This window comes from Drosophila rhopaloa, unplaced genomic scaffold, assembly GCF_018152115.1.
Source record: "Drosophila rhopaloa isolate 14029-0021.01 unplaced genomic scaffold, ASM1815211v1 contig_3, whole genome shotgun sequence".
In the NCBI taxonomy this organism is placed as follows: Eukaryota; Metazoa; Arthropoda; class Insecta; order Diptera; family Drosophilidae; genus Drosophila; species Drosophila rhopaloa.
This window is the reverse complement of record NW_025335123.1, coordinates 13,452,003-13,478,928: the sequence shown is the minus strand read 5'-3', so window position 1 is coordinate 13,478,928 and position 26,926 is coordinate 13,452,003. Positions and strand designations below refer to the sequence as shown.

The 26,926-nt window shown below is 32.6% G+C and overlaps 1 protein-coding gene across 4 annotated transcripts in view; it reads left to right on the top strand.

Annotated features, from left to right (window-relative positions):
* The first annotated feature begins 516 nt into the window (after window positions 1-516).
* Window positions 517-26,926, top strand: part of LOC108049838 — a 63,389-nt gene continuing 36,979 nt past the window's right edge. For 2 of the 4 annotated variants that reach the window (XM_017131172.2, XM_017131171.2), the window contains exons 1-2: window positions 1,051-1,611; window positions 11,223-12,542. In XM_017131172.2, the coding sequence (XP_016986661.1) occupies window positions 12,109-12,542 (434 nt within the window). In that variant the 5' untranslated portion in view covers window positions 1,051-1,611; window positions 11,223-12,108. Of the gene's footprint in view, window positions 919-1,050; window positions 1,612-11,222; window positions 12,543-26,926 lie in introns of those variants that run through there. The other 2 variants (XM_017131170.2, XM_017131168.2) reach the window with 2 other exon arrangements.

The following is a 26,926-nucleotide window of genomic DNA, read 5'->3' as shown; positions in this document are numbered from 1 at the left end:
GCTTTAACCAATTTGTAGTTAACATTATTTGTAGACCAGAGGAGATAGTGTTCTTTAATTATTATCAATATTTGCACAATTAAATTGCATGGAGCATTATTTAAATAAGTAATAATAAATCAGAAACTATTACGTTTATGTTTTTTGAAAGCCTATTTCTGTGATATTAAAACACCTAATCAAGGTTTAAAATACACATCCATATATTAAGATAAGCATAAGTATTTTAAAGACATTAAGCATCTAAGAATTATCTTTTAATATTTTTTGAATGCCAATTTTAAGTTTTCTTTGGTATAAATGAAATCTTTTGTCAAATAATAATGGAATAAATAATAAACATTAATGGCAGTTATTCTCCAAAAATCCCCACTCTACTTAATATTTTGGGCCTTCACTGTGATGGTTCGACTTCGATGGTTGCTGTTCGAAACGGTTGGCAGCGGCGCGAAACGGCTCGAAATGGTTCGAAGCGGTTTGATGCTCGACGTCGGCGAATAGCGAACCAAAGCAAAATAAAATTGCTCTCCCTCTGTACCCGTCGCCTGTGATGAAACACAAGATAATATATAATTCCCTGGCATATAATTAACATATTTTGCAATTATTTTTGAGGTTCTTCTCAATAAGTATTTGTTTGGTCAAGTTATTGTTGGTAGTTCGAACCACGGAAAAACAGAAAACAGTTGAAACAGAAAAAAAAAAACGGTTGCCTCTGCCGCAGTCACTATTGCGCGGCCAACGTCGCTGCCGGCGTCGCCGTTTTCGAGTTGGCGCTGCGATGTCGTTGTCGTTGTTCAATGGCTAAAAACTCGGGTGTGTGCTGCGCGCAGAGCATGTGAAAAATTGACAACGTTTGCGCCAGATAACATATACGTTGCGAATTTATTTATAACAAATTCACGAAAATTAACCGAGGTAAATGTGCAACGCAATTCGTTAAAAAAAAAAATATATATATATAAATACATATGTGTATTAAATATTCGTGCGGTTTTGTGTGCTTGTGTGTGTGTGTCGGTGAGCCAGCAAAAAAGAAGTAAAGCCGTCAAATAAAAGAGCTAAAGAAAATACAAAAATTATAAAAATTGCGTCGTGATTTTTTTTCTCGCTCTCTCTCGCTCTCGCACTCCCTATTCTGACTCGCTTGCTCTCTCATTAAAGTGGAAAAATTTCTAAATGTCTTTGTGTGTGTGTGTTCTAATTTTTTTTAATACATTTAAAAAAAGAAGTCGCCCGCACACACACACACAGATCACATATATAGAAAGAATTTGTTAAACAACAACAACAACCGACAAAAAAATCCAATTTTTTTGGGCCCGACAACGCCCTGTGCTAAAAGAAAAAATTTATACAGTTATTCGCTATTATGCCCGCCCCTTCGCAAAAAAAAAGAAATATATATGTATTTAAATTATATGCATACAAAGTTTACTTTTTTTTTCTTGTTACTGGAATGAGAAAAATCAATAGAAAATAAGATATCGCGCTATTTGTGCCGCACGACAAAAAAAATGAAATTCAATTTAAAGTAAAGTTGAAACTAATATTCATGGATTCTCACGGATTTTTTCATCTCGGATTTAGCCATCATCCATCGTCCATAGGGTAAGTTTTAAAAGAATCGTGTAAATATTTCTTTAAGATATTTGTAGCGTTTTATTTAAAATAGAAATAGAAATTTTGTTAAAGCATTTAAATATTTTACAAACAAGCCAATTGGCATAGACATTTTTATTATCAGATATTTTTAACAACATGTGCAAATATTGTTGAATTATCCTATTAATAGTTGAAATGTCTACCATGAGGTTTTTGTATAAGTAAAATTCAGAATCATGTGTAAAATATATTTAACTTGAAATGTTTAAAAATATTTGGATAATCAAAGCCTACTAATTTTCTTATTGATTCTTATTAATTCTTGATTTCTTAATAATCAGAAAATAACCACGTAAAAAATATCTTCAGTTTTCACTTTTTTGTAAGTGATGAAGATATCTGAAATTGAAAGGTCCTCAAAATGTTTAGTTAAAGACAGGACTTAAAAAGGGTGAGAGATTCAAATAAAAAATCTGATAATAAGTCTATACATTTATTCCAATTGGATTAATAACTTTAGAAGTGTGAATAACTTCATTGGATTATTAACAACGACATATGTATAACAAATTTCAGTCGAGGGAAAATGTATGTGCATTCGGCTTTTTATCATAAAATTGGTTTATCTGAATGGTAAAACGGAAATGTATTGAATTGTGAGATTTATTTTAAGATTTTAAAGAATTTTGTTTCAGTTATCAATATTTTTGGAGCAGATACTTATTTTACTGGTATAAACCATTAAAAGTGTTAAAGTAGGAACCTCGTCAGAAAATAAATAAAGTTAATACTTTTGTTCATTATAAATGTGTTTTGAATCAAATATAATAGAACATTTAAAAGTATAATAACAACCGTGTTTCTATAAAAGTAAAAGTATTTAAACTGTTTTCTAGTCAGTTGTGGAATATTTGGATATGGCAATTTCCTTTACTATTAAAAACATGTGTTTATATAGTTTTGGATAGTAAAATTATATTATATTTAAAAAAAAAGAAATAACTTAAAGTAAAAGATTTTCAACGGTTTTGAAAACATTGCATTTTTTAAACATTTTCACTTAATTCTGGTTCTTCAACCCTACTTGATTTAATGTTTGAAATTCCAATTCCCCATGACATGTGTTCGTCGTTTTTCCTCTTCTTCTACCTATACGTGTGGCGCCAAAAATATCAAGTTTATTTTTTCTTTTATATTTTTGTGTCTATTTTTTGATGTTCTTTGGGGCTTCGCTTTGTATATGGTATATATTTCCATACATTTGTAGTTTTATTTATTTATACCTTTCTTGGCTTTGCCTTTGAGCAACTTCTATATATTCAAATCTCCCATTAGCATTTTAATTATGCTAATATTACTTGTTTTTTTTTGTCATACGAATTTCTTTTTTCTGGTTAAAATGTGAATAACTATACTATATATATATACATACATAGATGAAATATACGTGGCCTGTGGTTTTTGTTGGTTGCTGTCTCTCTCGAAGTTTTGTCTTCTTTGCTTTCTGATATTTTTTTATTTATTTATTTTTTTTTCATATAAGCCGCACGTAGAATTTCTTGTTGAACCGGTTTTTTTTTTTAGCTGTGCTCACCATATTTTATTTGTTGCCACACACTCAAATACTGTTTACACAAATAATATTATATACACAGTTGTGTTCCATATAAATAGTAGTGTTAAACAATAAAGAGGCTTAAAAACTAATACTTTAAAAGCTTCAATGATTTTTAAATTTTTCTTTAAAATTCGATTTTTAAAAAGTATCGTCTAAGCTTGGTGTATTTTAAAGTACTTAACACTATTTTTAGTTAAATATTACTATTTTAAATACAGCGCTGTGTGTATAAATCTTGGATTTTCTTGTTGTTTTGCGCTATTTTTCTTGTTCATTTAAATACAATCGCAAATCGCATATTGATTTTTTCTTCTCCAGAAAAAAAAACAACAAAAAATGTTGGTAAAAACAAAAAGTAAAGCAAAAACAATTCAGCAAAAAGAAATACGCAAGACAAACGAAAAAAAAATTCACGTTCGAATGAAGTTTGGCAACCTCGCTTTTTCGTTGATGGCGAAAGGAGATGAAGAACCGAAGAAAAAAAAATTAAAATAAAATAAAAGAAAATCGTAGAGAACAAGAGAAAAGGAAACCACCGTCATTGTGCTAAGAAGGTATTCATTTTAGCCCTTTGACGATCCTTGTTTGTTCATTGTTAATCAATTGGTGGGAAAACCTCTTAAACTAAAAGTTCCTGACTTTTTTTTTCAAATTTCTACAACTAAAATGGCAAAACAAGCTAGTTTGTGATAATTGTTGAAATGATTAGAAATAAGAAAGGAAGCTTTCTTGGGCAAGCTAAAAAGTTTATATACAAATATCTAGATTTTGATTCGTCAGGGTTAATCTGGTAGGTATTTCAATAAATTTACGATCATTACATTGGCAGCTATGTTATTGAAATGTATTTTAAATTTATAATGTAGTTTTAAAATCGAAGATATCTCGAGATCTATGCATTTATGTTGAAAATCAAGTTATTTTTATTTTGCTATTCTACGTTTTTTTTTTGTTAAAATAAAATCTAATTTGTGACAATGCAAAACAGTTATATCTCAGAAATATATATCATGTATCATTATATGTTTAAAAGCAAACAAGTTTTCATATCGTTTTAATATATTTTTCCGACACAAATACCATTTTACAAAATAATCAGCGAAGTTACTCATTAAATATGAAAATTGGTTGAAAATGTAGGTTAATAGTCGAAACTTGGTTAAACGGTATTGTAATATTTTAAAATAAATAATTTTATGACAAAAAAAAGTTGTAAAATATAATTTCTTCGGACAATACAATGTGAAATAAAAGCATGAAAAAAAATAGAGGATTTATAAAACAGTTACTTGACATTTTAATGGAATGTTTGTGCTTGCCAGCTCCAAAAGCAAACATTGAAGCATATTTATATATAAAAAAAACAAACAAATTACAAACAAAAGTCAAAGTTTATATGAATAATTCCCGCCAGCAAAAGAAGATCATTTCTCCCTCTCATACATTCCCATACATAAAAACATACTTTTTTTCTATTTATTTTTCCCAGTCTGAAATTTCCTCTTATTCCATTGCAATCTTGGAACATGTGAAAGTAATTTAAAAGCAAATTCTTTGCTCTTGTTCTGATCTCGCAACTTTCTTATCTCCCCTTCCTTCTGCCCTTTTCATCCGTCCCTCTTTTCTCGCTGTTTCCCACTATCTCATCCTCCCGAATGTTCTTGAACCTGAAAGAAGAAGAAAAACAAAAGGCAAAAGGCCAGAAGAAACTTACTATACGGAACTGCAAAATTGGGATCAGCTTTGAAGATCTGTCTGCTAATTCATTATCGTTAATAGTTTAGGATTCTTTGGGTACATAATGCAGTATAGTTTTTGAAGATCTTAAATATGTATGTATTTATGTATAAATAGAATGTATAATATAACCTAACAAACAATTAACAGAGTTTATTTAATTTTGGTCTTCTTTGTTTGTGTGATCAATTTAAATTGAAACACGTCAGTATTACTAGCAACTAAACAAACTTTGTAGAAAAAGAAACAAATTGAGATTTTGAAAATGCAAGGTTTTATAAGATCAACCGTTTCGCTCTAATCAGATATTTCGCATTCTTGCCAATTAGTGTTTTTCAGAAACCTAGTAATCAAAAATTGCTCAAAAAGTGCTTAAGCTGGATAATTTAAAACACTTTTGTGATATTTTCGTTGCAATTCTAATTTGCAATGCTATGTACATATGTATGTCTGTAGTTTCGTCAAATATTTCGCACTGATTTATTTTCGCAAAACTACAAAATGAAAAAACCACATGTGCGGCATGTGTGTTTAATATTGCAATATTTATTTTTTTGTTTTCGTTGCACTTTTTGAAATTGCAACGTGCGTGTCTCTTTTGTGGGTAGATACTTTCGTGTTTTCGCGAAACAAAAACAAATGCATAAACAAATATACAAACAACCTACGGTGGAAACTTTTTGAGGTGGAAAACACGTTTTCCCAGGCAAAAACAACAAGTACAGTAGTAACTGATAAAGAACACGGACGTAACAATAACAAAATGCACACTTGCACGAAGAAAAGTAAATATTATACAGCTGAATATAAAATAATAGTGTTAAAAATATTTTTAAATATTAAGGAAACAAAAAATCATTAAAAGCAATGTGCTTTTGATTCTTTTTGAGAAAAACAGTAGTTGAGTACAAAAATGTGTCCCTTCAAAAATCCCTAATTCAATGACACCAAACATAGAAATAAAACCAATAATTTTAAGTTTAATACCAAAATCAATTCTATTATACGTATTTCATAAATTCATTTTAGTAAAAAAAAGTGTAGTGTAAAAATGTTTTCTATACTTGTTTAATATTATTTTGATGATTTAATATCAAACTAAAATGTTCGATAATATCACTCAAACATTTTTGACGTATAATAATTAAATGTAAAAAAAAAATATCGAAATAACTAAAAGTTTAAAAAAAAAATTGTTAACTTCCATTGTGTTTTTATACGCCCATATAAAGTGCCCGAAAAAAGCCAGGCGCACTAAATTAAAGCTCGAAACGAAACGAAAAATCAATACTTTACTTTGCCCAAAACACCGAAAAGTGGGAAAGGAAAACGAAAAGGAAGGAGGAGAAGAAGAGGAAGAGCCGGGCCTAGGGGCAGCGACGTCGGCAGCGGCGCTTATCTGAAATAAATTGCTTTCGGCCTACTCGTGATTTTTTTGTTTTTCTTTTTTTGTGGTTCAGCTTTTTTTTCCTTATTTCTTTTTCTGTCTGTATGTATTTTACTGTACATATTTCTGGCTTTACCAACAACAAAACAGAGGGGGAAACACCCACACATGTACATATATGAATAAAACAGTCAAAAGCATGCGCTGCTATTTATACGTGCCTCTGTGTTCGTGTGTGTGTGCTCCACAATTATTATTATTATTATACCGCTCTCTCTCCCTCTCGTGCTCTCCCTCTTTACATGGGGTTTTTTCTTTTTTCTTTTTGTACGTGTTTCACCTTGCGCGCCGTGTTTATTGCAGTTGTTGTTGTTGCGGCGTTTTACTCGTTAGACTCGTTTTTACACACCCCCCCTTTCTTATCATTCTCTCTTCTCGTCTTTTTTCGTAAAAGTCTCCTATCATTTTTCATGCACACATAAACACGAAGAACAGACACACACACGCACACGCACACGCACAAACTGCACTGTGGGAGCCAAAATTACGCTGTTGCCGTTTTTCACTTGAAAATTAAGCTATTTGCAGAGGTAGCGCAAAAATTCTTCCACCAATTTTCGAAAAATATTATTATATTATTTCTTACATTTCTTATTAGTAATTCTAGTTTAACAACACTGATAGACAACAGTGTTGTTATTATAAATATAAATTATATAAATAAATTATATTGTTATTACTTATTTTTATTAATTACCGACAAACATACTTATGGAAAAAATCATTAGATATAGTAGAAGTGAATTAATTAAAAATTAGCTTACTTTTAACGATAAAGAAATTAAACTTTATTTGTAGAAAAACTACATATTTATTTTCGGTATTTATTGCAAATATTCAGATGGTCAAAATTGTGTCCAAGAAAATGACCACAAAAAAAACGTGACCTTAGTATTCTTTATTTCCAATTTAATTGCAACATATACTTAATTTTTTTCAAAATAAATATTGTGCATTTGCCTGAACTTTTAAATTGTCAAAAAAGCGAATGCAGAAAATAGCCCAAAAAGTAAAGCCAACCAATTTGAATGGGGCCGGCGGGGGGTTTAAAAGTACAAAATAAAAGCGGACTACAACAAAACTTGGTATGAGAGCATTCGCCCTGTCTCGCTCGCTCTCGCTGCCCGCCGCCCACCCTCTCTTTCGTGCACATGGTTCTCTTCTTTGGGGAATTTGTGCGAGTTTGTCGTTTTGTCGTCGTCGCTTTGTCGCGTCGTTCGTCGTTTAGTCGCTTGGTCGCTTTGTTGTCCGATTCGTTTTATGACGTTGCGAGTTTTATGTCTGAGTGAGTGTGTGTGTGACTGTTTGTGTGTGCGGTATTCGGTTGCCAACGGCTCTGCCGCCTTGCACTTGTTGTTGCTGTTGCGTCACCCGCACTCTTTTACCCACTCCACCACATGCACGAACGTTCCTGCGCGGAATGTCTTTTCATCCTTCCCCTCTCCTCTGCCATTTCCTCTTTTCATTCCATTCGCCATGCCGCCTACTGTTTGTTTTGGCATAGTATGCGTATAGGTGTGTGTATACAGCCAAGCCCTGAAAAGTAGCACCTGTCCAATTTTATTTAAATGAAATTTCCAAAATTTTGGTAAATAAATTTACTGAAATATTTAAGCACAAATTAATAAATATCCATTAAAAGATAACAATAAGTGCCTTTTATGCATAATTAAACGGGCTTACAATTGCAAATACATATGATGAATTTATACTAATGTACGAAACATTAGGGCGGTCTAAGTTTGAATGAAAAATGTAAGGTCCTTCTCTCACCCAATTATACTATGCGGTTTGCTGTATTAAAGGTATTCTAGAGGAAAATTAAAAAAGAAAAAAGTTTTAGGGTCTGCGCGTAGGTTTCCAAGTTTATCAATCATACGCACAGTTGCCTTTGATCAAAAACATTATAATATGTGAAAACATGTTAAACAATTTTAATATGTAGTTCAGATTACAACCATAAAAACTCTTATTAAATTGATGATTGGCATATTTTGTGAACTAATTTTTTAAGCGCCACTGTATATGCATACATATTTACGTATTGTCAGTATGGATTTGAGACTGTGTAGAAGTTCCCGCCTCAGTTGTTGTTCTCTGTTTTTGCTGAACCTCAGCAGTTATCCTCTACCTCTTACCCTCTTTCTCTCCTTTCATCCTTTGCCGTTCCCCTCTTCAACCGTCTTCTTTGCACTATTACTGCTTGGTTTATTTGTTGTTCCCTCTCCGATCCTCTTTCTCTGTCTTCCGCTTGACTTGTGCGCAGAGCCCCCTCGTGTTGCCATCTCCCTTCCACTCCCTCCCACTACCTCTCTCTCATTTGCACTTACTCTTTAGCTACCTCTCCTTCTCGTTCGCTCTTAAACATGTGCCTCGGCATCATTTTCGTCTTCTTCTTTAAGTTTGTTTTTGTCTTTTTAGTACTGTGCATACTCGATATAATAAACTTATGAGGACTTTAAAAGTCAAGGATTCAAATACAGGGAATTCTCTTTTTTTACTTTATAAATAAGTTTTGTTTGTCACCTTTAAACATGATTTATTATTCTACAAATATTTCTGTTTTCTTAATACAAATATTTGATATATTATTTACAAGTAGTATTTCGGCGAAGGTTTGTAATTTAAAAGCAAGAAATGTCAATGCCTATATTTTTCTGAAAATATAAATAATAATAATAATATTAATAAAAAATTTTTTTTGTTTTTAGAGTGTCTACAGTATTTTATTTTGTATGCTATTATTATTATTATAATGGTGCTCTGCTGGCTTTTGCTTGTGCTTTCCTTTTGGGATTTTTATGCTTTTACTATTTTCATTTATTTTGGTTCGTATAGTTTTTAAGCCTCTTTTTTTTCGTTTACATGTATGAACATACATGTATTGTTGGTGTTTGCTGTTGTATGTGTGTTGTTATTTTTATTAATTTGTTTGCACTGGGGCTGTTTTCTGCCTTTTGCTTTTTTGCCATGCTGCTTGTGAAATTCGGCAACAACGCTGCTTTAATCTTTACGCGTGCTTAAGTTTTTTTATTTCTTCCATCTCCCTCCCTCTCCTTCTCACGCTCTGAAGTTCGACAACACTGTTTCGTCTGCTCGGTTGAGTTTTTTTCTCTTTTCTTTCTTGTTTTTTTTTATTTTTAGTTTACTTTGCTGGAATTTCGTGCTTAATTTTCGCATCTTAAATTCAATTTAATTTTCGTAGTGTGAATTTAATTTACTATTTCGCTTCGTCGTTGTTTGCACTCCGCTTTGTTTTAGTTATTTGCGGCCGTGCAGTTTAATTGCTTTCATTAAAAGCAAACACAGTTGCAAAACTGCAAGCAACAACAACAAGAAAAAAAGAGGAATAAAAACGCTGACTGCGTCGCCGGCAGAGGTAGAAAACATGTGGCCAAAAATATTGCGAGTTTTTCATGGCAACGTTGCCAAACTTCAGCACCCATGATTTTCTACCAGGGCAGCTGTCTTCCTCTGTTTTTCGTACATACATATGTATGTACATATATATCTGTTATATGTATGTACGTTATATAAACGATGCTATACATATGTATATGTATATATATGTATGTTATGCTGCTATCGAATGATAGATGAGTGGGCGAAAAATTATTGATGAGTTCTGCTTTTAAAGCGCTTAAGTTCCATTGGGTGTTGAAATAAATTTAGCAGGTAATACGAAAGAGTTTTCGGGGAAAGTTACATAAAGGCTTAAAAGGCAGACAAAATTCCTGAAATTTAATTGACACGGCAGCTTAAAAACTGCTTAAAAGTTTTAATATCCAGAAACTTACAATTTGCTAATTGTTTTTTTCTATTTTAATTGTATGAATTAAATTGTTTAGCTTTAGGTACAATTGCCTTGTTATTATTGTTTGAAAAACATTTCTCATTAAAGACAATTGTTTTTTTTAAATATTTTGTGGCCTTTACTTTCTGTCGTTAATGTGTGTTTGCCAGAAATCTCATTTGACAAACATTATAAAAAATTAATGATAAAATTCCGGAATAATTATATTTCTATTTATATTTCAATTTACTATTCGAGTAGAAATTGTTGAATCATTTCGCTGGGCTTAAAGTCTGTGAATTTTAATTGATGCATTAATTGCTTTTTATTTAAAAATAATTATGGGAACTTAATGAATAGTGGTTTAGTAATCATGAATCAATGGAAATGGATTTTAAAAAATCGCTTGACCGTCGATTTTTTTTTTCATTTTGATAGAATAATATTTTGTATAAGACAAAGTTTTTTACAATAATGTGACACAATTCAACAGAAATTCTATTACATTTTTTTAAAACTACCTGCCCAAAGAAAAAGGTTTTTTTTTGATTTGGAACATCTGTGCATGCAGTGGAGTATTTTTTTTTTGTTGAATTACACTGCTACTTGAATGTGTTTTCCGTTGCCGTCGAATGCTTGATCTGGAGGACTTTTGGCCGTAAATATCTTAAGCCCCTGGTCGATAACAAAATACGGATTGCGATGGCTGGCTGGCAGGCACAGGCAATTCAATGACAGAAATAATCGCAGACGGGCGATAATGCGCTGCACTTCAAACCGGTACCCGGGGTTTTGTGGTTTCGGGGGTTTGGGGGTTTGGGGTTTGGGGGTTCGGGGTTCGGGGTTCGGGGGTTTTTGGGGGACTGGGGAACATTATCTGCTGGAATATTTATGGACATTATCGATTTTCTAATCATCTAACCTGCTATGCCTGCTATCGTTTGTTTCTTTCGTGTGTGTCTTTTTGTGTTTTAATTTTTTTGCAACTAATCAGAGTGTTTCTCTTTCTTTCCTTTTTGCAGGTCGAATCGGACGGCGGTCGGACGGACGGATGGATGATAAAACGAAGTAAACTTCTTTTGTTTTTCCCTCTTTTTTTTCGGTGTGTGTTTCTTGTGATAGAGCGAAAGAAAGGAGGCGAGTGTGCGAGCGAGAGTGGGCTAGAGGACTGAATAAGTGTGCAAAAGCTGTTAATTAATGGAAAAGTTCGTTTCGTTTGCGTTGTCGTGTTTTTCGGTTCGGTTCGTTTAGAGGATTACAAAAAAAATTAATAATAATAAAAAAATAAAGAAAATGAAATACAAGATATAATATGGCCACACACACATCATACCGATTTACTTTTTTAAAGTGTTAAATTGCTAAAGCAATTCACAACAATTATTTTTTGAATGTTTTTTTTTTGCGTAAAGTGAAGTGATGCATTTAAAATAAAATTACAAAAGAAATTATATAAGAAACGGAAAATAATTTTTAGTGCTAAAATCCCTTCTTTATCATTATTTCAGAGCAGTGCATATGTGTAAATAGAAAAGAATATCAAGAGATAAAATTATATATATATAAATAATTGATTCAATGTGCAAAGAAAAAAGTGCGGCCAAAAAAAATGCAATCGCATTAAGGCAACTGTTGTTGCCCAGTTGCAGCAACAACAGCAACCCGAAAAGCAACTAAAGTAGTTAAACTTAAAAAGAAATAAATAAAGGGAAATTAAAACAAAAAAATACAAGTGTTAACATTAAAGCGATATTTTTTTGTGGGGCACTTCCGAGAGAATGTCGCAGTGCAATAATGTTGCAACTGTCGGCAGCAGCAACAGCAACAGCAACACGTTAACAACACCTAACAAATCAATCAATTCTGCGGCCAACAACAAGTGTTTAAGCCAAAAGAGTTCGGCATGAAATGGAAGCAGCTATACGCTCCACTTCAGTGCAGGTCGGTGCTCCGCCGCCCACAAACAACAACAACAACAGCACCAGCAACAGCAGCAGCAGCAACAACAACAACACACCCAACAGTGCGCAGCAGCAGCAGCAGCAACATCAGCAGCAGCAACACCATCAGCAGCAGCAGCAGCAGCATCACCAGCAGCAACGTGTTGTTGCCAGCAGCAACCAGCAACAGCAACAGCTGCAGCAGCAACAGCAGCAGCAGCAGCAGCATGATAATGGACCAACGTCCCATCATTTGCATCAATCATCTATCAGCATCTCTAATCAGCAGAATAAAGCATCGCAACAGCAACAGCAGCAACACCAAAAGCAGCAACAGCAACAGGCTGCCAATATGTCCGCTTATCAGCAACGCCTGCCATCAAATGCAGCATCGCTTCACAGGTGAGTTAATGTTTAATAGACGTATGTACAACTTGGTGGGGAAAAAGGACAAATGAAAAAAAAAAAGAGGAAGAAAAAAAAAGTGGACAAGCGACCTAATACAAGTAATCAAACATACCCATTTCCACCCAGCAAATTTCCGCCGCAAAGCTCATTTCCTGTGTTCTTGCTGCTGCTGTCTTTTCCAGCCCATTCCATTCAGTTTTCCTTGCCTGTCAAGTAGGAAAAAACGAAAAGTAAAAAACTGCATCGAACTTGGAAAAAAACAAAATGAACGAATGAGCAATAGTTTTACCGCCTGATATTTCCATATTAAATTAACTGAAATTTCAAAGCAAAAAGTACATTAAATTATCTGTATATTTTATCCTAAAAAACGTGAATCATATCGAGCGTAGGAAAAAGTAATGGAAAATGAGCTCATTTCAATTTTTTCTAAATAACCAAGGTTTTTACTCTGACTTTTTTTTCATAGAAAGTACCAATATTTATGGTTCACATTTGTATATCCTTGTAATGCTGTTTCGGGGTTACAATTCGATAGAAAGAGATTTATGTAGCACCTGCATTATTTCTTAGTTGAAAATTGGGTTATCTTTCTTTTGCACTTAACATACAAATAAATGTTGTCTTAAAGTTAAGTTTACTTTCAGTTCCATGTCGTTAATGTCTGTTTTGAATTTTACTTTGTGCAAGTTTTAAGCTGCATTTCGTCTTAATCAGAATTAGAACAACTGGCATTTTTCCCATCATTGTTTTCCATTCACTAATTATTTAAACCCAATCCCTTCATATTTCCTTCCTGTAACTGCTATTGTTTCCTATTTATAAATTATTTAGTTTCCTTTGTCCGTTTAATTTGAAAACGGGAAAAGCGAGTGTTGGCTTTCCCACAGGCAAATATGTATTTAATTACATAATTTTCGATGAACAGAAATTAGTTGAGCCACATATTAGTTTACATACTAGTAATCCGTTCAAAACTGTGTATATTATTTTACCTTGTCTAAAATTTGCGTCCTTCAGTTTACTATTTTTGTTTTCCAATTATTTAGTTATTCCACTGTTGGGTATTATTTTTCTATAGTAGATTTTTTTCTCTGACAACCAATACTTTTTATTTTTTCCTAACACAGAGTTCTCGTATTTATTATTTTCCTTTAATTGGCTAAAGCTTCGCCATTGTGCGGTTTTGGTTTTATTTTCCTTGCAATCAATTATATGGTTTCCTTCATTTTTTGTCCTGTGGGGGCGTTGGTATTATTTTTCCTTAGCGTAATTGCATTTTTCCTGCGCAATTCTGAGCGAGAAAATAAGTAAAAGCTGGTCTGGGGTTTTAGTTTCCACAGTGTTATTTTGTTCACCGTAAATTGCAAATTGCTTTAGTTTTTTTTTCTGTGAGGGTGGCTGCATTGGGTTTATTACGCCATAACGAATGGCTAAAAAGAAATTGTAATATTGCATTCTGTGGGTAAAAAAGGGTTAGGGAAAATTATATAAATAAGCTTATTTTAAACTCATGGATGTTTTTGTATTAATAGCTTTTTTTATTTATTGTTATATTGTGACACGATTGTATATCATTTCTGGCAAATGATTTAGTTTATCAGTCGCCATTCAATTAAAATTCCAAGAAAGTAGGTCTCATTCAGATAAGATTTGATAAGATTTTTTGTGTTTAGATTGAAATAGGTGGTTTCAATTTTTGATTACACTTTTTTTTTTGTAGACAAGTTATGCCCAAATATGTAACTGCAGCTTTTGATTTGATTTCATTTAATTATCACACATCTAAGAACCTATGACTTGACCTTGACTCGATCCAATGCCATTTGTTATTATCTTTAACCTGTTTTATCTAAAGTTATGCTAATGCTCGGTTTCCTTTGTTGCCGAGAAAACAGGTGGCATTCAGTTTCGCTAATGCTATTAATAATTTGTTTAAGCTTTTCGATTCATAGAGTAGAGGTTAAAGAAAAACTGGTATTTATTAGGGATATATAAAAAAAAAGGTTTAAGATATGAACATCTTTAAAATATTTTTAAAAGTCATATATTTTTAAATCCTCGCCTGTTTCTTGTTTCCATTCATTTGGTGATAGCCAAAAGAACGCATGTTAACACTTAATATTAATTACTATCTATCAGTATTATTTTTTTTGCCTGATTTCCACTTGGGAACACTAAAACTGCAAATATCGCTTAGCAACATTTTGCATTTCAATTGAGTTTATAATTGGCATTCAACAGCAGTTTTTTAAAATGAGTCATTCAGTGCAAAACGTAGAGGTTAAAAATCCGGAAAACGTAACGAATACAAAAACAGGTGATAATGAATAAAGCTGATGATGATTAGGTTCGACTTTAGTTTTTGTGGCTTAGACAAGCGGAAAACAAACAAGCGGAGACAAAAGACAAGGTGATACAAATTCGAATGGAAAGAGACTACAAATAATGGATATGTAATTTAACACCATTGACCTGCCACAAAGATTACAGTAAGGGCAAAATAAAAAGCCAACAGCAGTAGGGATAGGTCATCCCATTCTCCAAGGAATAAAATCCCTACAGAAAAATCTAGAAACCGTGAATCAAAAGAAATCATTTGTTTTCAATATAATTTGTTTGGTATACAGAAATGTTTGGCTTTTGCCACTACCTATTATCAGTATATTGTATGTTTTCAGTTCATAGATATTAAATATTAGTGTCCTTAGTGTTTACTGTACAACAGTAAAACAAACTATTTTATAAAGAGGGCAAAAGATAAATAGGAGGTAAGATAGATTGCGAATGACGATGGACCAAAAGTGACTTGTTTTCTCATTTTTTTATTGTACTATTTTTCTTGGTTAGAACGCAATTTGAAAGTCAAGAGCAGTTGTATCTTCTTCTTGTTTTTCTTGCGGAAAAAGTTCAGTGATTGATGTACAGATAAAAAATCTACAAAAAATGTTTGTCAGAGATTAGGGAAAGATAATGGGCAAAAATAAACAAGACCGCAAAAATTTCAAGTGCAGTTTTTGTATTAGTTTGAAATTAATAGAAATACCAAACAAACCAAATATTTTGTAGATCAATATATTAATATAATTCTAATTTTCTTTAAGTTACCCTTACCCACTTCCTTTGTTTTGTATCCCTAATTTATCACCCATTTCCTTCCTCGATTGCTCAAGTGTTGTGTTAATGCAAAAACAGGAAAGACTGTGATTATGATTTGAATTGGTTTTACTTGTATTTGTAAGGAAACTTACAAATAATTTCAAATGTTCCAATGTGCAGAATACAAAGTAAATGATTTGCAAACGGAAAAATCGAATGTTAAGAAGACCAAATTCCCCCCAGTCAAGTTAATCAAATCCATTTTTAATGACTGCTCCCTTTGTGCCATTTCCTTTCATTTCTAGTTATTTATGCTTGATCTGAAATGGAAATCAAAATTGGAACGCATACACACGCTATTAGCAATTTAACTTCATTAGAATGTCATGAGAGACCGGAATCTGTTCTTTTGTGGTATTTCCACTGAAAATGTTTATGGCAAATGGAAAAAAAATAGGTGAAAAAAACTAAGGCAAACTTGGATAAAGCGTAAAAAGATTCTTATTGTTTCTCTATTGTTTCTGCTGAATTGTCAAATAGCCATGATAAAAATGAAGATTATATCGCTTTGGTCTGGCTCATGTTTCTTGCTTTTTTTCGATGAAGCAGAGGATTTTGACCAGTTGTAATTCAAGTTATCGTGTTTCTTTTTATCGATATCGAGAAGTTAAAAAACAATCCAGTTATGTAAATAAGGATATAATTAAAAACAATGTTCTGCTATACCTAAACTTGGGATATTTATTTATATTTTTGATGAATTAAATTTTTTTTGTCGATATTCTTTTGTTCAATATTTTTAAATAACTTTGTTGATTAATCAGCTTTTTTATATTCAGAACTTAATATTCCAAAACGAGATCTAATTCAAATGGACTACTTGTAAATAATGTTTCCAGTTATGCCCCTTTATTGGAAACTATTTTACTGAAAGCATTACACTATGGGGCCAACGACCACTTTTGTTGGCCAAAATTAATAACTCGCTCAATTTTAGAGATATCGAGATAAAACTTTACCAATCGTTTTTTGGTATCCTTAGGCAACATATATGTTAAAAAGAAAAGGATCGAACAAATATATCCCATAGCTGCCATACGATCGATTTAGTCAACTTTGTTATTTTTCAAGATAATCAAATAATTTTTTTTTATTTATTATATACTTTATAATTACATTTATATTATATTTTTTTATATTTTTTTTATATGCTTCTGAATAGAATTCAAAATGCAAAGCAAAATGTTCTTCGTTCCACAAAGGTTCAATGTAAATGCACGAAAATCGGATTAAAATAATTTTATTAATAAGTAAAAAAATGGGACCTGCTATTAAACATCATGCTCTTCGGATTCTAGTTCAATATTTCATTGAAAATCAAAAGGATTCTAATATTCAACGCAACTACTGTTAAGGTTGCAAAACTTGAGGTTATGTGCTTAAAACTAAAATTTCGTAAAAAGTGGCAATAAGTGGCGATTCTAACCATATACATTTTAAAAAGAATTTAATACTCTACAAATCTCAATAGGTTTCAGAAGTGGACTCCGCTGGACTCACTTTGTTGCTCTATTTAAAAATTAGTTTTCTATTTAAAAAACGCGTTTTAGGCAACTCACTTTATCACTTAAGTTTAAAGACAGCACGATAGATTTCAACCGTTTAAACACATAAACACTAAGTACACACCACCATTCATCGAATTCATATCACAAAAATTTTTTGGAACGCTTATAAACTGCTTTTTTAAACACTTTAAAAATGCAATTTAAAAGTCGAATTTCAAAAGCACGTGGCTTGCATCTTAAACATCTGATTTAACAGCTGTTATCTTAACAGAAGCGCACTCTATCGGAATTCCTGATACGTAACATTGCAGATTGGTCTTCTGTTAATATATCCTAAAACAACTTTTTTGGTTTTGACGACTTTTCAAAAATGGGTTTTGGCCAACGAATGTGGTCGTTGGCCCCATAGTGCATTAGTTCGAATTTTAAAAGTTTTTACCCTGTTTTCTTAGTTTCCTGACCCAACCCTTTTGCTTTTAGTTTTTTCCCACTGTTGGCATATTGTTATCGAAATGCACATATTGTTTGGTTTTGGGGCAGTGTGGATTTCACATTTCACATTTCTCTGCCTCTTTCTCCTTTCTCCTCCCTTCTTCATCTTCTTTTGCTTTGCCAAATGTCAACAATTTTTGTTTTATTCACAAGGGGCACCCACACATGCAAGCAATTGCATGCCGTTTTCACACAGACACACAGACACATACTCAAATCACTCGCATTTATACATCGCATTTTTAATCGCTTTCGAACGGTCAAGGTTGCAAAATATTTAATGAGTCAAACGCGACGTCGCGACGCCCGCTATCAGCTGGCAGCGCAGTCGACGTCGACATCTGCAGAGACAGCGCTGCTGCTTCTTTAAATACATATATGTATACGTACAAATATATTTTTTTTGTTCATCGACCCGGCACTTTACACACACATGCATAGTTATGCCTTCCAAGTATGTGTGTCATTGATGAGCGTTGTTATTGTTGTTGTTGCTATTTGCTTGTCACTCAATTGCTATTGCCCTCTCCCTCACACTTCCCTACTTCCCTTTTTGTTTATTTTATCCATTACCCTCTACTTTTTCTGCTGTGCCATTTTTAACCCATGTTTAATAAGGGGCAATAAAATACTAAAGGACACCAAAACGTGTATATCTCTTATATATATTAGATCCAGTTTGAACTTTCGAAACAAATGCGTTGTAAATTATATTACACAATTTTATACCATTTAAAGTAAAGCACTTAAAGTAATACATATCTAACTAAATGGCTATTAAAGAATCGAGTACTTTGTGACCCATATTATAATTACGAAGAAAGCCATAAAACTAAAAACCAACTGGCGAAAAATAGATAATATCCAAATACAATTTTATTTAAAAAACTTAAGAAAAGTCAACAAAAATACAAGCTGAAGGAAATTAATATTGCTAATTGCAAAGATTACAATGGCACAGGAAGTTTACTTTCATGACGGAATAAATAAAACCACTTCATTTAGGGTTAAGTTTATTTACTTATGCACATTCGATACTGTGGCTGGCCTTTATGGGAAACAAATAATGGAAAAGTCGCGCTAACGCAGATACAAATGTATCTGTATCTTTTTTGCGCCTTTGTGTATCTGGTATCAGCGCCGAGGTCTTTGTTATTGAATATGCAGCTATAAAAATAAACAAAGAACAGGCCACAATGACGCCCACTGCCCCGCCCCCATTCCCACCGACTTTAAAATTCATCCATGAAAAAGTTTCGCCCATTTTAGTTTTCTTTTTTAGTTTCTTTGTTGCGCTAAAACTATTTTTTAGTTTGTGTAACTTTGGCAAAAGTTTTGAATTTCCATTTTGAATATTTGAAGCGGAGTTTCTCTCTCTTTTTTTTTGAAACTTTTAGGAACTAGAGGAAATTGAAGAACGGATAAACGAAACTTCAGTTGAAGATTGTATTTGGGGAATTGTAAATAAATTTGAACTTTCCTGCTGCAAAGTTTTCGATCGATTAGAATTGCGGCTTTTTTCCGAATTTATTTTTACATGTTTTTCCTCAAATTTTCATTCATTACTAAACGACTTTCATTTACCCAGAACTGACTTCTGAATATTTTATTTTTTTTTACTCATCGTGGAATTGTGTAACATTCATTTCCTAACAGCCCAATCAAGTTTTGGAAAGGGAAATGAACACAGGCTTATTAAATATTAGGAAGCCAGAACCGAAATGTTGAAGAAATTGTTTGACATGCGGGTTAAGTCAATAATAAGGAATTTAACCAATCTAGAAACTTTGGGACTATTAGATTTTCAAATTCGTTTGGGTATTCCTTTAAAATTCGTATCGTCAACATACAATAATTTCTACAACTTGTTAAATAAGTTGGCACTATCTTTGATTAATGGCAAGTCAATTATCGATCGACAATATCAATTATTTATTATGGGTTCGGTATCCCTAAATATAATAATTTGTATTGCATTGTTATTTCGTTTAATTAATGGAGTTAAAATCATAGATATTTATTTTTTATACAATATATAGAAGATGTTATGACTTAATTAGTTAGAGAAAGGTCAAATAATTGAAAATGACGATTACTGATAGTTGTCTTATTTAATATTGAAAAGTAATAGAGAAAAAACCGAATGAATATCACTTATTTATAACTTGCTTGCAGTTTATAATACCTGTATAATCACGAATATATACCATTACCTGGAATAATTCGGGTATGACGTTTATCGTGCACCTCCCGACCTATCCCACTAATAAACAGCATTGGGGAAGCAGTTGCAACTGCAGTCTCGCGGCCGCCAGGGGGCGCCAGTTCACCAATAATGAAAGAAAGAAAAATAAAAACACGAGAAAAAAGCTAAACACAAAAATGACAATAAAATGCACATACGTAATGAAATATAATTAAAGAAAACGAGGAAAAAAAAAAAGAGAAAAGGCAAGTATAATTAACAATTAACGCGGTCGATGCCAGCGTCGCAGTCGACGTCGACGGCCAGACAATGTCTATTTTTGCAAAAGCGCAACAATACAAAAAGTGCAGCGGCCCCAAAGGAAAAATGCAAAAAGCAATAATACAGAAAGAGAGAGGGGTGATAAAGGGGAGGCAGCGGGCAAAAAAGAGAGGAGGACTCATTATGAAATCACCTTCAACTATAGTTTTGCACTGCAACGACCCCAAGCTAGACAGAGAAGGAGATAGTGGACGAGTGAAAGAGATACACAGTGATGGGGGATGAGTGGGGAAAAAGAGACCGAGAGATATCGAAAAAGAGACGAAAAGAGGCAATCAGAGATGCTCTGAAATAAACAGCTGCATTCAAATTAATAGAATTTCCGAAGAGATGTATATCGAAAATATCGCGTAATTACGAAGACATCAAATTTGAAATCTTGAACATTTTCTCAATTAATAGCTAATGTGCAAAAATATCGAATACATTTTTTGTATAGCGTAGTTATTGTATTTTAAAATTCAATAATAATGCCAATCTATTGAAAAGTGTTTTATTTATAAACTAATTTTTCGCAAAAAAAAAGTCGAATATTTATATACATTACTTAACATGGATTTTAAAACTCTTGTAAATCTTTTAACCTTTTTTTTACCCCGACTGTGTGCAATACAATACCTCACATAGACTTGTAGAAAAGAGCGCACACTCGAGGCCACGTAAACGGCTAAAGTTCTCTGAGTCATGCCAGCTCCCCTCCCCCTTTCCGCTTTCATTTCAGCCGCTTCACCCCTTTTCAGCCCGTCTATATATCTCCATTGAGTAGTAGTTTTACAGTTAATCAGAGAAGGCGACGCATGCAAACGACGACATTTGTTCGCATTCTCAGCGATTGAAAATTTAATGTCCCCGACTCTTTTCCGTCAGCACCCTCATTCCTTATTTGAATACAATTTTGATGATGATTGAATTTTTAATAAGTTTTTGCACAACCGATTCTATTTTTGATTACCATCGATCGATCGATCGAACAATTTAAATTCCCTAGAACCATCGTTGTTATTGTGTGTTATGTGGGTAAAAATCGTTATGTAAGTTTAGCTATTACTAGACTAACTTTTTATGGCCTAAATCTACTGATTTAAATAACAGTATATAAGTCAGAAATTACCGGATCGGTCGACTATATCAAATAGGAGGTGAAATTCTGCAAACAGCTAACAGCAAACGATAAACTGAAACTGTATAAGCTATTTTAATTGTAGTTTTATTTTACCAGATGCTTTGAGCAGACCTTTGCTTTGTTTTTTTTTTGGAGATATCCGCTTTTTAAAAATCAATTTGAACAATTAAATATTTACTATTCTTCAGTTCTCAGAATCTCGATTTTCATAATAATAATTTGTATTGATTGTTTGTATTTTATATACATATTTCAATTAAAATAGTTTAGCGAGCTGCATTACATTTCTTGAAACCAAATGGTTTTCACTGCAATGTTTGTCTTTAGAAAGAGTAAAAGTAAATGTTTAGAATTTATGATTTATGGCGTTAAAGTAAGTTAATAATCAATCAATACTGAACTTAAATCGTTATTTGTTTTATTTATTTACTTGAGTTAGCTACCTGAGTTTGTCTTTCCTCTTTGACCCCAATATAAGCTGTTGCTATCTATCTATTTTTGTTCCTATCGCTCACCAATCCAATCCTCTTCCGCGTTTAGTTGTCGATGTTGTCGATTGTCAATCGTCTGATAACGACTGATAACAGTTGATAACGCCACGCACTGCGTTGGACCAATGTCACGTTCCTGTTCACACACACAACACACTGCATTCCCTATAGATTACGTTGCGATAAGTTTCACGACTTTTATTGTGTATTATATTTGTTTTACTCGACGTTCGTAATTGGTGTTCGTTCGTTCTGCTTTCAGATTAGATTAGCGCGCAGCTATGACAGCGAAATAAAAAAGAAAAAAAAAAGTACACCTATAATAAAAACAACAAAAACAGATTAATTCATGGCCCCGTTTTGGCGCGCATTTTTATTCGTTTTTTTCCCCTGGGTTCGTTTTTTTTTTTTGTGTAAAAGTAGATCGTCAGAGTGGAAAAGATAAAGAGACTAGCTTTTTGTGAGGTGATGCATGTAGCATTTGTATTTATTTTCGTTTTGCTGCCCAAATTAGATAAGCCAATTTTTATACACCTTATGGGGTCCATCTAACCCTTGTACGCTGCGCGTAACAAAATGATAAACTTCAATTATGAAATCAAATTTATTTGGTCTATTAAGGAAATGTGGATTGTTAACAATTATTGGGTAGAATTTCTGTCAAAGAAATGGGTTATGATGGATCATTCAAAATGTAATACCATTATTAAGTATTCTTCTTATATTTTCCAACAAACTGAAAAATTAGTAATTAATTTTAAAAAAACTTTGTTTATATCCATATTTATTAGATTTAAAATGGACAAACCAAAGAGGTTGTAAAAAAACATATATGATAGTTTCTTAAATTAAAATTTAATTCTTTCGAAAATTTGTTTTTTACTGTGCACTTACTAATTTCTACGGGGTTCTTTCAATTGTTTATGAAGCATTTGCAGGCTAGAGTTGAATTTCATGAGAACGCCTGCCATAAATCGCAACTAATCTTACCGCCTTTCTCCGATATTCGTTCTGTGTACATATGAAGTTATTTTTTTAAGCATGTGCTGGCAAAAGTTCAATGTACAGCTAAGAAAATATAGGATCGATCGTGTACCTCCGTTTCCCCATTTCGTCTCGTTTCTTTTAGAATCTATATAGACAGGAAATTGCTTTCGCACACTCATGTGAAAATTCGCAAGTTAGTGGGATGTTACAATACGTACTTATTTATTCCCAGTATTTGTGGAGTTTGTATGAGATTCTACAATGTATGATTAAAGAATGAAAATGAGACTAAGTGATCTTAACATACATTTATACATTTACTATTAAATGTATAAGAATTTATAGGTAGAAATAAGTCCTATACTTTTAGTAATAAAGGCTTTTCCTGCTTATTAATAAAATTCTCATGTTTCTTCTCCCCGTTTCTTATCGCAATTTCCGCTGATTTCTTGTAAGTTGAGCAAATTTTCTTGAAATATTATAATATTTACCAACGCTGACTTTGCGTATGAAATAGAATATCCCCAAGGGGCTATAAAATAGCGAAAACAACCTAAAAAAAAGTGAAATAAGAGCCACAAAGCAAATTGCTGACTACTTTTCGAAGTGAAGAACAGCTGTGAAAACAGCTGCGTTATATGTCGAGAAAAAAACAAAATAATGAAAGGGACAATGAATGGAAAAAAATATAAAAATAAGATTTTATTCTTGAATATCACGAGTGTACAGAAATCAAAACAAGTAAAGAGAAATTTTGTAATACAAGATGCAAAATCATTGATTATATATAAATATCAGTACATCTCAAAAAATCGTTTTTCAATCAAGTTTATAAATGTTAACTTTTAGTTTGATTCCACAATGAGCAACTTATGTATGTGAACAATATAATACATCAATGGTTTTTCTTAAATTAAATAAACTATTTTTTTATCGATAGTTTACCATCCCCAATAAAGGGAAAACTTTCAAAAAATACGCAAGTTAGTCTGTTAATTGTACTTTGCCCTTTGAATCTTAGAAAACTGAACGAAATGAAAGTCTAACCGCCTTTTTTTTTGTTTTTATAGTGTAGTATATCTTTGTAGTATGCAAAAATTCGTTGACACTAGTGTGCTAATGCAATTTATTCGGATTTTTCATTTGTATTTTACGTGTGCTGGGCAAACGTAATTAGACACGGAAATAGTCAACAATTTTTTTTAAATTGCGTTGAAAATAGCAGTCAAGCAATTGGAAACGTTAGGTAAATCAGTAGACTATGTGAAGGGTTTCGTTATAAAATACGTAAATGATTTCATGCATTTGATTTTTCAAATTATTCACTTTTTAAATTTACACTTTTTGTTTGATTTATATCAGTAAACTAAACACATTTTTTTATATAGTCTCACAATTAATTTAGTTACAAACTTCTGTAATTAAATTGTAATAATTTTTACAACTCGATAAAATATAAGACACTAGCATATTTCCAATATTTAAAATAATTGAGAAAGTAAAAGCTATTAATAACCCAAGATATTACCCAATATTTGCCTTTAATAACATTTCCAAATATACGTTGTTTTTAAATTGCTTTTAGATGGTCCGATAACGCTATCTATGAAGTGATATTAATGCACACGGTTATGACAAAGAGGTTGTTATGGCAGAGGGAAATTATACGACGCCCACTGTCATAATAATAACACTAATCTGAATGGTCATGACTCATTTGCGGTTTTTTTTCCACTACCCCTTCTCTTTTTTTTTTTTTTTTTTTTTTCTTTTTTACTTTGTTATAATTTAGTATACGACGCTGTCTATATTCATGAGGTGTGACAGGTGCGGGGGGAAAACCGACGGCGGAATGATAACTCATCGATAGACAAGCTGTGGTGTGTTGTACATTGAACTACTAAATGGGTAAATGCAAATGTGCAATTTCTGCTCATTAATTATTCAAGTGTCTTTGTGCATGTGCTTGCGTACGCCCGAGATATAGATAGATGGCGGGATATATTTAAGATATATAGAAGTGACATGACAAGACGACTCTGGCGATAACATCCTGACTGAACTGTTGTCCATCGTTTACTTGGTTATTGTTTCAATTTGTTACATTTAATCGAGAAGCCAAGCCTTGTCCATCGCATCAATCGCACAAGAGTTAATTAGGAAACAAATCACCAACATACTTGAAAATACACTGGGAATATCAACGAAACTGGTTAATGTATTCATTGACATGGCATGGTGTTTTTAGACCATACAACAATTATTGGAATCTAAATAAAGAAAGCAAACAGAATTTTACCTTGAAAAATTTTTATTTATTTATTATTATATTTGAAGTGATTTTGAGTAAGTTATGTAGTATTGTTATTTAATGCTTAAAAGATTTTTCAACACCCAATCAGGGCACATAAATCGACTAGATATAACTTAAAGCCCTGTTTAAATCGTCTTGAATAAATGCACAGCATTATTAGTCCTTTTTGCGTGCTTGGTTAACTATTTATTTTAGCCGAGTTTTCCCCATTAAAGCCGCCCATCGTCGATGGGTGAAAAAGTTAGCATTCCGGCTCAAAAACAGCTGATCCAATTCGCGGTCTCTCCGTCTCCCTTCTTTCTTTGTATCCCTTACTCTTTCTCTCACTCTCTATCTCCCTCTCCATCTCACTCTTTCCGATTCTGTCTCCTGTTTGCGTGGCTTTTCTTGTCTCGAGCACAAATTAAATTTCCAGCGAATTTAATGGCACACAGACAGACAAGGAGGAAGGATAAAAAGAAGAACAGAGACACAGATAGCAAAGGACATTGTAAAGTTGCAGCTATCCTGCTCTAACAACAGTGTAAAGTTTAGCGCCCAAAAAGCAGGCAACAAAAATTAAAAGAAGATGGAACAGAAGCGTGGGAAAGAAGATGGGGAAAATGGGCGAAATATATGTATGTACGTATACGTATACAAAAATGGGGGGAAACAGCAGTAAAATTTGAGGCGAAAAATGAAAAGGCAGAGGGAGTGGAGTGGATATATATATAGCGTAGAAAAACAGGAGCCAAAAATAATAACCAACATACAAAGTACGGCTGACTTACAACCACTAACTTTTTTGCTCCCATCACTCCCCACTATTCAGCCCCCCATTTGGGAATTCAAACAACAAGGCTGTCATCACCCCCTTTTCTCCCACAGCCCCCTCCATTTTTCTGCATTTTCTCCGCCCAAAAAATCGATTGCAAAAAAGTTTGTTGTTTTTTTGTTGGCTTGCTGCATACTGCAGTTAAAAGAGGGGTTGAGAAATTGGGCGGGAAAGTTTGGAAATAAGGGAGGCGATAGCAGACAGCTATTTGGTGGTATGTACACTAAGAAAAATACGGATAAATATCAAAAAATGTTCTTATAGAAATAGATTCGGAATTCATATAGTTTGGGTTTATTGTTTTGAAAATTAAAAGATATATGTATTTCATTAAAAATAAATACAATACTGCATAGAAACAATACTACAGAATTAAAAAAACCATATTTAAAGCCTAATAGAAAAATTGGATTGTTAAATATTTCTTTAAAAATATTTTTTCACGTGATGACCTAAAGTTAAGAATACAAAAACTATTAAATCCTTAAATTTAGAAAATTGTACAATTTTATATTAAGAAAGACAAAAAAAATTATTCCGCTGAGTTTTGTCAAATTCTCGAATACCCAATTTTTCCCACAGTGTCTGTGTTTTTCCAACTGCGGCAGCTTCTTCTTGTTTCGTTCTCCTTTTATTTTTTGCATAAAAGAATTTGCGCTTTCTGGTTTTCTTTTATTTTTTTTGGTTTGTTTTGCGTTATTCTTTTTCTTGGTGGTTCCCCTTCTTTTATGCTCCATCTTTTCTGCTTTTCTTTTAGTTTTATTCAAGTATTCTTTTATTTTGCTGTGTGCTCCACAGTATGTGCATATGTATGTGTATAATTGTGTAGTATATATGCATTATGTGTGTACAGACACAGACACAAGGCGTGGCTGGAAGAAGAAGATGATATAGGAGGAAGTGGGTGGCAAAATGGTTGTGGATGCTGCACACAAAACATATGGAGAGGATGTGTTGTATATG